General features: G+C 43.8%; 1 protein-coding gene across 5 annotated transcripts in view; it reads left to right on the top strand.

The window, feature by feature from the left end:
* Positions 1–15,670, top strand: part of UBE2D3 (ubiquitin conjugating enzyme E2 D3) — a 31,147-nt gene that overhangs the window by 10,453 nt on the left and 5,024 nt on the right. For all 5 annotated transcript variants that reach the window (XM_053256222.1, XM_053256221.1, XM_053256220.1 and 2 more), the window contains exons 2-4: positions 13,799–13,862; positions 13,973–14,004; positions 15,328–15,405. In XM_053256222.1, coding sequence (XP_053112197.1) covers positions 13,799–13,862; positions 13,973–14,004; positions 15,328–15,405 — 174 coding nt within the window. The remainder of the gene's footprint in view (positions 1–13,798; positions 13,863–13,972; positions 14,005–15,327; positions 15,406–15,670) is intronic.

Genomic DNA, 15,670 nt, shown 5'->3' with positions numbered 1-15,670 from the left:
GTTTCTTCCAGAGTGTTTTCTCTCCTCAGTCTTTGGTGCAGAAAATATCATCTTTCTCTGTCTCTCCCGGAGCACTCTGGCCTCCACCCCAGACTACTTTGGAAGCAAGGGAGACCTGATGTCTGAATTAGGGGGAATGGAGTGAATTACTCCAAGATGGCTAGAGATACAACTGTTCTTGTGGCTGTGCAGGATAGCTAGTCTCCCCGATCAGAAAAGCCTTCTGTGAAACTAGTTTTATTGACCAACTGATGGAACTCTTTCATACTGTTCATTCTGTACACCAACTGGAAATCTATTTATGGGTTAAAACTTGTTACCTAGCTACCAAGTTCTAAAAGGTATTTTGGACTGTAGCCATAATGCCAATTTCATCTCTGAACTGATTTTGCAAAGGTCAGTAGTAATATGGCAATAAGTATGTCTTCCTGTTTCTTAGACACCAGGGAGCCATGCTGCCTAGAAATCTAGCTCTGGTGCTTAGTCTAGAATATTCAGAGGTGGAGTTGTTGCTTTTCGAAGAGTGTTATTTGTAAAGGGGACATAGAGAAGTCAGTTCACCTTCCTGCCCCACAATGTCTGTCATGGGTAATATCCAACCAAATTTTCTAAATCTAGTTCCTAGATTTGGTCTGGCTCCTAGTTTCAAAGAAAATTCATCAAGGCCTGCTGAATTAAACTTATTTTTCCTTGAAAGCTGCACTCTGGCAGGTCATGGCCATTTTTGCATTGGATGTCTTTGCCCTTAAAGTCTGGGTACTACAGTACGAATCTTCAATATAAATTAACTGCAATAAACCTATTAAACTAATATAGGATAATGATGTTTGGGCATGAGGTACAGTTGGGGGTCCAAATCTCCACACAACCCATGCCACCTAATTGGCTTTATGACCAAATCACCTAGCTCAGAGTGGAGACTGAAATACTGTTTTGAGCTGCTTAGACCAGATTATAAACAATATAAAGTTGTAATCATGGGTTGTAACAAAGTGAGCTAAAAGCACTAGTCCCAAGTCCTGTGAAATTTTATTAAGCATATCTTAAAAACCCTGCTCTCGGTACAGAGTCTTCACATGGTGTTCTTTTGATATCTTTAACATGGCTTAAAGTACTATTCTGCTTTGACAAAACATGTCATAGTATGTGTGACCAGTGTTTGGTATGCGTTTTTAAATGAAATGTGGTGTTTACTTTTGTAGCACTCAGAGAAGCCATGCTTTAGTATGAGCACATACTTTGTGTAAGGTCCCAGGTTCAGTCTTGATCATGTAATCAAAGATCTCTTAATCAGAGATCTTTGATTAAAAGGATCTCTGATAACAGGACTGATAAAAGCCACTATCTGGATACAGTGTTGGGCTATATAGACAAAAGTTACAAAAAGACCTATTTAATGCACAAACACAAGACGTTAAAATAAACTTAGACATTAAGCAAAGCAAATGTTATGGTGTAAAACGCCATCATTGGTTCTCATTTTGGCATACCAGCTGGTAACACTTCAGATGTTAAATACAGTACTAAAAACCATGAGAGTTGGTCACTGAAGAGTTTAAAAGGTTTGCTTATCAGTTTTGTCTTTTGGTTTGGCTACTCTATTTCAAGCTTGAGGTTCTACCAGCTGGTATGCTGAAACACACTGATGGTGTGTTATACCGAAACGTTTGCTTTGCTTACTTTCTGTAAGTTTATTTTAACATCTTGTGTCTGCACATTAGAGGTTGTTTTGTAACTTTTGTGAAGTGTTGTCATGCACATTTCATCGCTGTTATATCATTTTATATAGACAAATCCATTATCTGACTTCATATAAGGCAGCTTTCTATGTTTATATTCTTATGCACGTCTCCATTGTTTACTGCTTTGAGGCTTAGATAATGCAGGCTTGTCCATGTCCAGTTATTCCTGCTCCTGACTTGTCTTGCAATGCAAACAGCACTAATTAAGCTCAGTTACTGTTTAGACAGAGAGCAGAAATACAACACTCTTTTTCTCTTCCTTCGTCTGTCACTTGGACAAAAACTATACTGAGATCACTCTTCTTCAGAAGCTCAGCATGTGAGTAAATCATGGAGCACAGTTTTTAATGGAATGGTATTATGTAGAAGTATGTCCTGAGATTGCTAACAGTAATTACTGTTGGAAAAGAAAAGTGCTGATACATCCAAAGTTGTTGTCATTATTGGCTGTTATAAAGATTAGCACATATAGGTTGCAACAGGAGCTGAATTTTATAGTTGACAGCTACAAGATGGCTGTGTGTGCTGAACAAAGTGATGAAGTAGCTCAGTTGCCTATGGCAGTGGCTCTCAATCTGTGGGCCCCTGAAATCTCATGGGGAGGGGGATCTGGAAGCAGGTGCTGCTGCTGCCTTTGCTCAAGCTAAAATCTGAGTGGATTGAATGTCTCCTGGCAGAGGACCTTCAACTAGTCCACACTGGGTATATGTGTGTGTGGGGGTACAACTTACTGCCTCACCTTCCCAGAAACACCTCCCTTGTTCTTGAGGGAGTAGATGGGCGGGGAGGGTCACAGGTTGAAAAACTGACACAATGCCCTATCACTCTAAGGAAAAGAGAACCCTTCAGTAAGGTGGTGGTGGATGGGCAGTGTTGCTGTTGCTCACATGTAAAATATGTCTTGGAAGGCATCCTGTGTAGAAGTTCATGGGTAAGTTTTAATGCAGGTTGTAGGGAATGTAGAATCTTGATGTAAGTGTGGGGGCAATTTTTTTGAACACAGTTCAGGCACGTATGATTTTTTAAATCATTACACTTTTATACTGTCTCAGTTATCTCTTGGGAGTAAACAGATGTGCATCATATGGATTTGGCATTGTTTTGGGCTTGAAATGAAACAAAATGGCTGGAATGTTTCACCAAAACAGTGGTTGAACTGGCTGTTTCAGTAAAACAACTTAAAACATTTTGAGTTTGGCCCATAGGGAACAGCTGGGAAACCTGAAACACCTAATTGTTCCCCATGGGTAACTCCTAGTGGGTTGGGTGGTAGGGCATGATGGATGCTACCTACCACCCAACCCACAAAAGAAATGTGTTTTTACACATTTTTAACCTTTCCCCATGGCGGTTTCAGAGAAAGGTTAAAAATTGCCTGCTTGTGTGTTCTTTTGTGGATTGAGTCACTGTAGGTAGCATCCATCATGCCCTACCACCCAACCCACTTTGACATAGCTAGGAGCTACCCATGGGGGACAATGGGGTATTTCGTGTTTCCCCATTGTTCCCTATGGCTGGAACAAGCGGGACTCAAGAGTGCACACAATTTGCAATGCATTTTGCAACCTTGCCTTGAAAAACACTGCAGAAGCACACAGTAAAAGAGAATCTGTCCCTTTCAAATAGTCAAAAAATGACCAAAAAAGAATCTCAAACCCAGAATCCACTGCCAGCCACAGTGCCTGCACTGCAGTAACAACGTTGGCACATTGTGCGTTCACACAATTATGACTCCTTATGTTACTTTCTATCATTGCCACAGCAGCACCCTTACTTCGCAGCAAGCACAGCCATAACCTCAACTAGAGTAACTTCAGCCACATTTTGACTGATTACATCTTGCAATGCAGATTGCTGAGCAGTGAGTGAAGCACAACAAGTTAGTCTCAAGGGTGCACATGAAGCTCATCACAGCAATCTCCAAGAAATATCTCACACACCTCTACCTGTCACTGTCCATATCGCACCTCACCACAACACTATCTCACAAACTAAACCTCAACTCAAGGCAGGCATGCACCCAAATTCTGCCTTGGTCAATCTGAGATCCAGCAAAACCATAGCAGCAATACACAGCATATTATATTCGGTGCTGAGAAAAGAGAACCACAGAACCAAACCTTTTATGATTCCTTCCTCCTCTCTTGATGCTGCATCCTCTTCAAGAGAGGCAGAAAGGCACTCCCTGCCTCCCAGTTACTTAGCATTTTTGAATTCCCTCTTATGTCCTCCCTCCCAGCCAGTGGGGACACAGTTGCCCATAACAAACCAAGCAAGGAGATTGAAAACCAGTGCCAGAAAACCAATTGGCAAGAGAAAAACCGGCCTCCAAAATGGTGCTCAATGTTGAAACATTTTGATTGAAACAGGGTTGTTCTTCTTCAAGCTCGAAACAGGCCCTCTTTTAGAGGATGTTCTGTTTCGAGCTCAAAACAGCCCATTTCATGGTTGAAATGGTCTGTACTTCCCTAGTAAACAATGGTGATCCTCATGGAGAAACTTGTAGAATGGTCATAGAGTAATAGCAGAGCAGCTGTGCTGGCTGCTTCCACTCTGGGATGGAGTTGGAATGGGACCAGTTGTTGAGCAAGAGGGGAAACAACTTTCTCGATGCCTGCAGGCCAAAAAAATACATTCAGTGGGTGACATACACACACCATGCACACAGAAGACTATTTCACATGCAAGGAGAAGGGCCATTTTCACAGATTCATCCTTTCCTTCGGTTGCCCCTTAGTGTGTCCCTGGATGTCAAAGGACATTGTTGAGGGCAGCAGAGGGAATGAGAATAGTGACAGCCACTCTTTCCCCCTTCATGTGCACAACATTCTGTGCTTGCAATGTTAGTATGTTGCTGGGGAGCCACAAATTTGGTCTTTGCTCACTAGCCAGTCATTTGTGGTTGCCACCAATCCTCTTTTTCTTCAGATCATTTTCAGACATACAGGTGGTCTTTTGTCATTTGTACTGTGGTATGGAAATAGTAGGAAACAATGAGTCTCTGCTACTGCTCAAAAAGAATTCCTGCTCCTCCTTTACTTACATTTTAAAAGGCAGTGGAGATGAGACTTCTGGTGAGAAGATCTGTGTGGTGCTGGGCGCCCTGCTCACCAGAGGGCTGGCGGCATTTGCCACTGGTGAGCTGGCAAGTGGATTTGTAGCTGCTTGCCTGCCTGTATGTCATCATCTGAGTTAAGATTTCTTTTCAAACAGTGGCTTCCTACCTCAGCACTGCAAGTCCACATAGCCAGGAATATTGCTTTATTTTTTGTGATTGTCACTGAACTCCTTGTATATTTTTAACACTAATTGTGCCTGTTTTTCCCCATCCCATAGCCCTTTGACCCCACCTTTGCAGGTTTTTTGTCTTTCTCTATCTCCATGTGCACATACATATACACTTTACTGAGGATATTGTGCATTTTATTGAGTGGGCTCTGGTTCATGAATACATCTGCTGAAATTTGTCTTGTAAGTTGCTGCAAGGCTCTATGGTATTAGGATCATCTGCTGATGATGCAAAACATTGAAATCTTAAAACTATATACAAAATGCATGCTTCTAATACAACATTGTAAAGAGCAGCCTAAGACCTGACAGCCAATTCCCACCATTGCTTTACTGCTGCTGGTTTAAACATTATGTTCATGAGCACACTTTGTGGGGCAGGATTGACCATCCAAGTACTTGCTTAGCCATGGCAGTGGGGTTAGGAGTATACTATGAAGATGGCCCACACAGGAACAGGGATCCACAAATTTAGTCTTGGCTCATTAGCCAGCCATTACTTGTGGTCACCAGCAATCCCCTCTTTTCCCCTCTGATTCTTTTCTGGCACACAGGCAGCGGGGTTGGGAGAGAATAAGATCTTACGTTGGTTGTGCTGGGAGATGGGGATGGTAAGAGATAGTGGGAGCCCTCTTCTACAGTTCAGTAAGAATTCCTGCTGTTAACTCCTAGCGGGTGTGGAGATCTGTGTGGTGCTGCATGTCCTGCTCGCCAGAGGGCTGTGGCACTTGCTGCTGGCAAGCACATTTGTAGATGTCTGCAAGCGAATATACTGGTTGACTTCAAAGCAATTGTTGACTTTCTATACACAATTAAACAAGTGTTAAATTAATGTCTGCATTTTTATGTGAACAGACAAATACATTTGTATTTGATATTTATGTGAAAAGATGTATTTTCCAGACACTATGTTTGAATGCTCTCCCTAGAACTACACATGTGTGTTCCTCGCCTATACTGGCAAGCATGGGGTAGTAAAATACATTATTATACTAAAATATTTTTTAAAATCTTATCTACCTTGGAAGCGTATCTAATATGGAAAATTGTATACAGGCTAGAGCTTATGGCTGCCTGTTGCGTACAAAATAAGCAGGAATTTAATGTCACCAGTTTCGGCTGTCATCAGTAAAGAATGTTGGTGAGTAAGACTGATGACACTAGTTGTAGGGGCGACATAGTTTCAGCTGGTGGCTTGGGCTGATGTTTAGGTATGACTTCCTGCCTACAGCTAACTACACAGTAATTGGCAATCTTCAGAATGTGCATGCTATGACCAGGGTCCAAATATTGTTGGTTTGGTGGACCAAAAAGCCAGACTAAGAGCAACTCACTTCTTGTCTCCACTTCATCCTTCTTTGTGATGAATAACCTTTGAAAACTGAGGAGTCACAGAAAGTTATAACATGGAAGAATGTTTTTCAAGAGAACTTTCTTAAAGTTACTGAGTACAAACACTTGTACTAGCCTAGAGTAACTTATCTGTCTCCTAGCGGAAATAGCCTGCATAAATGTATATAGATTTTCAGAATCCTTATGTGGGTGCTAATTTACCAAAGCAGTAAGTATTTGCTTCTTAGCTTCACTACTGGAAGTAGCTTGAACAGAGACTAGTTTTCAGGTTAACATAGTCACCTTCTTGAACCTTGAGTGCTTTTAGTGCAGAGTATGCCATGATCCTTTTCTGCCTGCTGTTTTGTGAACTTCAGGAGGTGGAAATCGGTGGCTTGGAAATGTACTTTAACTGCTCCTGTTGCTTGTTTTGAACTGAAACAAGCAGATAACCCATTAATACTATGTTTAGTGACTGATGTATAGGTTCTGAAGTGATAGTTAAAATAAGCTAGTTTAAAGATACTAACTGAAATATAATTATAATTTAGTTTCATATCTGCTAAAAGGGGCTTGTAAACTGTCCTCCTATGGCAAGTAAGTGTATCTTGGAAGCTTTATAAAAACTGTTTTTTCGACGTGGTATCTGTCTTCTACACAAATGGGCTGTGTGCCTGCACAGAGACCTTGTTGGAATCTAACAAGCTCAATTCTCCTGCTTTGGGTGGGAACCCTGCCCCAGGTGCTATATGCGGCTGCGCCACTCCTCATCCCCTCAGTCTGTCTTCGTCTGTGCTTCAGTGAACATCATGGAGTCTGCAGCTTGGCAAAGAGTGGGATCTTGCTATCCCCTTGTTGTTTTCTCCCTGCTTCTTTACAAATTTTGTTTCTTCCTTTATTTATTTATTTCCTTAATCTTTGTGTGTTTTCCTTTGGGGTTCTGTTTTTTGTGGGTTCCCCTCCTTTCTTGGAGCTCCGATCCCGGCCGGGACAGAGTGTGGTGGCTGGCTGGCCTTCGGCTTTTATGCTGGGCATGACAAACTTTAAAAAATGTACTCGATGCAGATCTAAGATCCCTTCCCCCGATACTCATACTCAGTGTCTCTTGTGCTTGGGGAAATGCCACATAGTTGAGACCTGTCTTCACTGCCAGAAGTTCATGAAGCAGGCTCACAAGAATAGGGCTTCTCGTCTGTGAGCAGCCCTGTGAGATCTGGCTCTCTGTTCTTCGGAAGCCTTATTGAAGTGGTCTGTAAAAATGGCTTCATCAGTACAATCAGAGCGTGTGGCATCTGCTTCTGTGGAGACAGAAAATCTGTCCCTGATACTGGTATCGGCAACCTCTGCCGCCTTTGACAGAGTCTAGTGAGCCAGTCCACTTGGAAGACCTCCCTCACCATCAGGCGCCTGTGGTACCAAAGTCCTCCCCAAATTCCTCGGGATCGGTACTGAAGATAAAAAAGAAGCTGAAGCTGCATTGTGACTTGCCAGCAAGTTGACACCTCCCTCCTATACCCAAGAAGAAGAAAACAGCGGAGGTTCCTGTGTCGGAGGCCCCGGTGGCCAGGAAGGCTAGGGTGGCCTCAGATCACCCTGTACAGAAGTCATTGGTGTTGACAAGGCCTAGCTTGCCTGTGGTGGCTGAGTCAGTGGATTTGGCCCACAATCAAACTAGATCGATTAGGGAATGCTTGGTGGCATTGGATGAACCAGGTTATGCATCATCAGAAGAACAGACCTATTCTCCAACCAAGCCCGCAGAAGACACATCATGGCTGCCTAGGTGCCGGACGCCCCCTCGGAAGCACCAGGAGAATGTCCCTCTTAGAGAACGTGGTGCCTGTCTCCCCGTCGAAGGACTTCAAGCTGTACTCCACTTATGTGACCCGAATGGCTTTGGCCTTGGGCGTGAGCCTCGGTGCCAAACAGAAGGGACAACTGGACCTTTTATTTAGCCTCGTTGATTCGGAGGCCAAGATACCAGCTGCTTTGCCCCTGAGTTCAGCATTGTTAAAGTTTATGTGGGCTCACTGGAAGAAGCTAGCTACACTTTCTTAGCCAAACAGGCGTTTGGAGAATTTCTATCGGGTGCAACTGCAGGAGGATACGACCTTTTTGAAAAATAATCTCACACTGAATTCTATTGTCATGGAGGCGTCCTTACAAAGGACCAGAGGTCATGGACAGTCGGCACCAAGCGATAAAGAAGGAAGGAAATTGGATTCCTTCAGGAGGAGGCTTTGCTCTGCCTCAGCCCTTCACTTATGGGTAGCCAATTATCAGGCTTATAACGCCTGATAAAACCACTTTTTGTGGGGAAAAGTGGGTCCCTTTCTGGATCTTCTCCCACAGGACGAGAGAGATCCGGCAAAAGCATTTTTCTGTGGGGGCATTCAGGTGGAAAAACAGGAACTCTACTCGGCCCAGCATTTGTAGAATGTGCGGCTAAGGTAGTGGCCACATCAGTGGTGCTCAGATGACATGCCTGGTTGTGTTCATCAGGACTGCACTATGAGGCCCAGGCTAGGGTCGAGGACCTGCCCTTTGAAGGCTCTAGCCTCTTCTCTGAATAGACTGATGATACGCTCCAGAAGGTTCAGAAGTTGAGGAGCATGGCGTGCTCCATGTCATATGCTTCGCTGGCTAGCAAAATGTAGGGAACTGCCAAGTGATCACCTTATCAACCACGGAAGGCCCCTTCCCAGCAACAGTTGCCTTCGGGGACAGTCCTTTCATGGCAACAAATGCCAATCAAGATACAAGTCGGGTGGCCAGCCCAGTAAGCTGGCATTTCAGAAACAGCGCCTAACTATCTCCCAGAAGAAGCAATGACTCGGGGCGCTTCGGGCCTGGCCCCATTCTCAGTGAGCTGGGACAAGGTGACTATGGACCAATGGTTCCTCACAATTATACTTTTGGGCTATGCCCTGGAGTTTTGTGGGACACAGCTGTTGTCCAGGATTGTGGTGACTCATTGCACCCCAGAGTTGGATCAAGAGGTCGCTGCTCTCCTGGAAAAGGGTGCGATCGAGAAAGTCGCTAACCCAAACAGCCTCGGGTTCAATTCCCGGTACTTTCTTGTGCTGAAGCCATATGGTAGTCAGCGCCCTATACTAGACCTCAGGTCCCTGAACAAACATTTGTTCTACAAAAGGTTCCAAATTCATTCAGTACCAACCATTATGACCATCCTGGATGTCTGCAGGAGCTGGATTTCCAAATTGACTTCAGAAAATCTCAGTTGGAACCCACCCATCAAATTGAGTTCATTGGACTGATCTTCGACACAACCTTGGAAAAGGCCTTCTTTCCGATGGGCCGCATAGTTACTCTCCAGAGGCTGGCGGCCGTTTTTCTAGCCGGTGGCCCACAGACTATGCGATCCATACAGCGCCTGTTGGGTCACATGGCGTTGAGTACATACAAACTACCTCAAGCATGTATTTGAATGCACATCATTCAGAGATGGTTTTTAGACATGTCTAATCCTCTTCGGGATCTGGGCCATCTAGAGCACACGCCCCCTTGATGGGTACGGGTGGCAACGGAGTGGTGGATGGAGTTTTGGCACTTTGAGTATTGGTACTCCCTTTCAGGGCCCTCAAGCCCGATGGGTGGTCACATCGGAGCTCGGTTGGGGGGCACACTTGGAAGGACTTCGTCTGAGAAGGCTTGACACAGAAGAAGACTTGAGAAGACATTATCTGGAGCTGTTCACCATTTTCAACACACTCAAAGGCTTCTTGCTGCTGATTGGGGGTCATTCAGTGATAATACAAAGAGACGATATGACGGTGAAAGCCTATGTCAATCGACAGGGCGGCACATCCTCAAGGAACCTTCTGTTCCTGGCTCTGGACCTTTGGCATTGGTGTGTGCCACATGCGGTAATGCCTCAGGCGGTTCACATACAAGGTTCCCTGAATGTTCAGGCAGACACTCTGAGCAGGATGACGGTGGTCTCCCACAAGTGGGCATTGCATCAGGGTGTTTTGTATCTTGGGGGTGGGGGTCCCAACTCTGGACCTATTTGCATCCAGGGACAATGCATAATGTGCCTCCTCCAGCGCGGGAGTGGGAGGGTGTGAGGGTTCTCTGGGCGATGCCTTTGTCTTGTCTTGGACTGTATGTGTTCCCCCGTTTCCCCTCATTCAGAGGGTCCTGTGCAAACTGAGGGTGGATCGGGCCTGGGCAATCCTGATAGCCTCATGTTGGCCCAGGAGGCCTTGGTTTCTGACCCTGAGGCGCTTGGTGATGGAATGGAAACACCTACCTGTCCTACTGGACCTCCTGTCTCAGGAACAGGAATGGGTGCTCCACCCAAAGGTTCGGTCCCTCCATCTGATGACAGCATGGAAGGTCCTGCCAACTTCCTGTTGAGACTTAAGGAAGTTTTTGTTGCTGCTAGAAAGTAGTCCACACAGAAGTCCTACTATCACAAGGGGACTCGTTTCACTTCCTTTGCCTCCCTACATGGGTTTGATGCATTTAATCCATCTGTACAGGATATATGTAACTATCTATTGTTCCTTAAGGAATCTGGTTTAAAGCTTTCATCCCTTAAGGTGTATTTGGCTGCCATTGTAGCACGTTCCCCCTCTGATTGGGCCTCAGGGTTTAAAGATCCAGTGATAAAAAGTTTACTATGGCTGCCATTTGAGCCTTTGGCTTCAATTGATCCCCATCATCTGACCTGGAAAGCCACCTTTTTGGTGGCCATTACCTCCGCTAGGAGGGTGAGTGAGTTAAGGGCCCTGAGGGCTGACCAGTTGTACCTTCAGTTCCATAAGGAAAAGGTCGTACTCAGGACAGATGTCAAGCTCCTGCCCAAAGTGGTGTCTGCTTCGTCCACGCTCACTTTGTCCATGTTTTTTTTAAATCCTTCATCTGATATGGAAAGGAGGTTACACCATTTAGACGTTTGAAGGGCATTGTCCTTCTATGTTCAGAGGTCTGCTGAGTGAAGAAAATATCCTTCCTTATTCGTTCTGTACCATGGGCCATGTAAAGGTCTCCAAGTCTCGGCCCAATCCATGTCTAGCTGGATAATGTCCAGAACTGAATTTTATCAGTTGACTCATAAGCAGTTGCCTGAAACAGTTAAGGCACACTATTAGGTCCGTGGCGGCCTCTGTGGCCTTTGATCGGGCGGTCCCATTGGACCCTAAGTCCGGTAACTACTTGGGCTTTGCCCCATTCTTTTATCTGTCATTATGCAATTGATACCAGGGCATGGAATGATGCCGCGTTTGGCATGAGTGTCCTGAAATCTATTTTCAGTTGATGTACTTGTTTCTGAAATAAAAATTTTGGCAGATTATATTCGCTTCTATTCTTCTCTTCTCCTTGGGTGCTAGCTTGTTATGCACCTATTTGTGTAGAAGACAGACTACGTTGAAGAACAGGTTACTCACCTGTAACTTTGGTTCTTCTAGTGGTTATCTGTACTTCTACACACCCTCCCTGTGCGGTTCACTGAAGCTTGGCTCTGTGACTGAGGGGATGAAGAGAAATGTGGAGTTCCCGCCCAAAGCAGGAAAATTGAGCTTGTTAGATTCCGATGAGGTCTCTGCGCAGGCGCATAGCCCATTTGTGTAGAAGTACAGGTGACCACTATAAGAACCGAAGTTACAGGTGAGTAACCAGTTGTTTTTTAGGGTATAGTGACCCGTGTAGATATTTTACAGCAGATGAATTGTACATTTTTGTCACTTCTGTAGCATGGATGGTAGACCTATGAAGAATTTTGGAAATTTGCTGTTATGGACCAAGCATCAAGATACTATGGACCAATTAATTGGGTTATTTGATTTGTATCACTATAATCGACAAGTATATTGCATTATAAGCTTTCAGAGTTTTACCTGTAACAAGACTTCAATTAGCATAACGTTGCTACTTTGTTATGCTATGTTAGCATTCCAAGAAAGAAAATAAGTATTCGGGATGTTGCGGGATAGTTCACAAATGCTAACTTTACCCTGAAAAACTACCATCTGATAAAAATGGACATTCTGCCATCAAGTCAGTATTTTGACTTTCCAGGCAGAGGCTGTGCCCATGTAGGGTAGAATAGACTTTGCGTTTCTCCTAGCCAGTTTTCTGTAAGCAAATATAAACTCCTTGCCTTTCAGAGACACTACTGGTAACACATACAACTTGCTGAAGCAATTCTAGGGCATGAATACAGTGACTACTTAAATATTGTAGCTATAAGCATTAAAACATGAGCAAGTAATTGCATGAGAATATTCTTATTTTGCTCTTCCGCCAAGAGCTCAGGATAATGTACGACAAATATTTATATACCACTCTTCAATGAAAAGTTTGCCAAAGCTGTTTACATAGAAATTAAATAAATAAATAAAATGGCTCCCTGTTGCCAAAGGGCTTACAATCTAAAAAAGAAACATAAGGTAGACATCAGCAAAAGCCACTGGAGGGATGCTGTGCTGGGGATGGTTAGGGCTAGTTGCTCTCCACCTGCTAAATAGAATCACCACTAAAAAGGTGCCTCTCTGTTCAGTTAGCTCGGAGAATATCTGTTTTTGCAACACACCTGTTTTTACACTCATGTTTCTCCCCTTCTTCAATTCTGTTTTTGCAACAATGCTGTTGTTGCAATCCTGTCCTTGCAAGGGATGGAGTAGATTGAGAGGTGGTAGCTCTGACCGGTCATTGGGTGTGTGAGGATTCGAACCTGGACCTTCCTGCCTCTAGTCACTCTAAGCACTGCTTTTACATTAATACAGCAATTTTGGTTTGCATTGGCAAATTCAGCCGGCCAGAAATTCTGTATAGTTCTGTGGTTCGCTTGTGTCTTCTCTTTTTTGAATCTCTGTCGTCTTGTAGTCACCTATATCGGGCAGGTGCTGAAAGGTATCTCATACTGAGTGGGGGGGAGGCAATGGTAAATCCCTCCTGTATTCTACCAAAGAAAACCACAGGGCTCTGTGGGTGCCAGGAGTTGACATCGACTCAAGGGCACAACTTTACATTTATTCTTGAAGTACAGCCATCAACTGAGGTGACTTGAAAGACTTGGCAAACAGGCTCAACTCCTTGCACTCCAGTACAGCTTTGCACGGCCTTGCTAGATGGCAGGTGGGTGTTACTTACTAGGATTGTAAACAGGTCCTGAAGTGTTTGTTACCCTCTTGACTGACACATCCTGGTGACTTGATGGCAAAAGGAAGGGGTTTGCCTTGTCTTGCTTGACTCGTATTTACTTGGTAGTCTAGGTGCACAGGTTTACAATCTGTTGCAGGATTAATTGAGGTAGTGTATATGAACATGATGAAATAATCTCTCTGAACAAACAGTTGTTTGGGAATGAGTTAAACTTGAAACAGTTGTCAATATGCCTTGCACAGAAGTGGGGGCAATGAACAAAGGTGATCCATGGCATTCTCTGAAGATAGCTTTTATTGTTTTAGGAACTTAGTGACTTGGCCCGTGACCCACCAGCGCAGTGTTCTGCAGGTCCTGTTGGAGATGACAGTAAGTAGTAGCTGGGCAGTCATTATCATGCAGCCCAAACCACCAATTTTATGTTTTCTGGATGGAAACGTATAGAAATACTGACTTCTTCTTTCTTCCCCCCTGCCCAGTGTTTCATTGGCAAGCCACAATTATGGGTCCTGTAAGTATTGCATCTATTTATGAATGTTGTTTCTAAACCATTAGAAATATTTACTCTTCTTAGAAGACCATTTCTTCTCTATTCTTGAAGTCAAAGCAGGGGCTCTTGACTTTTTTGCACCTGTGGGACCTCGCAGACCCTGAAGTATTACTCAGGGACCCATTTATATATTAATATAAATATATAAATGGGTTCACTTATATATTTACTCCATTTATATATTTCATAACGCTCCAGTTAAAAAAGGGGGGGAGGATTTTCAGAATAGTCGTCCCTCGCCAACTGCAGGCTTCCCAATCATGGATTTGAGTATCCGTGAAGACGAAATTGTGATCAGTCTCGCCAACTGTGACTCAAGTATCTGTGGTTTGGTGGGTTTTTTTAATTTCGGGGGGTGGATTTTTTCTTTTTTACTGTATTTTTAGATTGTTTTGCGACCGCGATTCCCTTAACCTATTGCTTCCCAACCACAAATTTGCCAGCTGCAAGGGTTTCCTGGAACGGTGCCCTCGCGGTTGCCAAGGGATTGTAGTTCGCTACAAGGACTGACTCGTCAGGAAGCAAATTAAAGTCAGTGCAGCAAAGATTTTCCATGGGCCACCTGAAATCTACCCAATAGACCAGGCTTCCTCAAACTGCGGCCCTCCAGATGTTGCTGAACTACAACTCCCAGCATCCCTAGACACAATTTTATGTGGCTGGGTATGCTGGAAGTTGTAGTTCAGCAACATCTGGAGGGCTGCAGTTTGGGGAAGCCTGCAATAGACCCTGGGTTAAAATAAGAAAGCTGTAGTTTGGTTTGTCTGGAAATCTTTACTACTACAAATATGTACTGCTCTTCAACCAAAGTTCTCAAAGCAGTTTATATAGAAAAAGTAAGTAATTGTTCATTGGGCCAGTTAAATTTGACCAGTGAAGGTGTACTGTGCTTCTCATCCTGGAAAGCTATCAATATTTCTATCTTCTATTGAGTATTCTTGCATCTCTCTTGAAAGCACAGAATTCATACATCACTCTCTCCCTCTCCCAGATTGTATCCAGTAGACAAGATTATTTTTGGAAACCTGCAGATCTGCTTGTGCCAGGGGGACGTTTAAACTATATTGTCATATGCACTCCATGTTAAACTTGGTGAAATGAAGTGCATAAGTGTTTCATTTTGACATGACTTGCCTTGGAATTGACTGATATTTAGTCTTTGAGCTGAAACTAGTGCAGCTATGCTTAACTGTTTATAGCACCTGATGAAATTATTGTAATCATAGTAAATACAGACAATCTGTAATCATAATCTGTTTGATTTTTAATTCCCTTGTTCAACAGAATGACAGTCCATATCAAGGTGGTGTGTTCTTCCTGACAATTCACTTTCCTACAGACTACCCTTTCAAACCACCTAAGGCAAGTATAACTTCGGAGGAAGAGATTGTTTCTACTTTAAGTATTGAACCTCTCTCTGCTCAGGCAGGTGGATAATGGGCCATGAGCTGTAGAAAGGGGCATTCAGCACTACTTGCTGCTAAAGAGGCAGGCCTCTCTGGCAAAACTATCAAATAAAACTCTGACTGTGCATGTACATCTTGTCTGTACCTATTCTAAATTGCAGTTCTAATGCACAAATTATGCTTAATGGATTCTTTAGTGCTGTTAACGGCAGACAGAAAAT

The sequence above is a fragment of the Hemicordylus capensis genome, chromosome 5 (assembly GCF_027244095.1).
Source record: "Hemicordylus capensis ecotype Gifberg chromosome 5, rHemCap1.1.pri, whole genome shotgun sequence".
NCBI lineage: Eukaryota > Metazoa > Chordata > Lepidosauria > Squamata > Cordylidae > Hemicordylus > Hemicordylus capensis.
The sequence above is the reverse complement of the archived record's forward strand: the minus strand, read 5'-3'. Positions and strand labels throughout refer to the sequence as shown.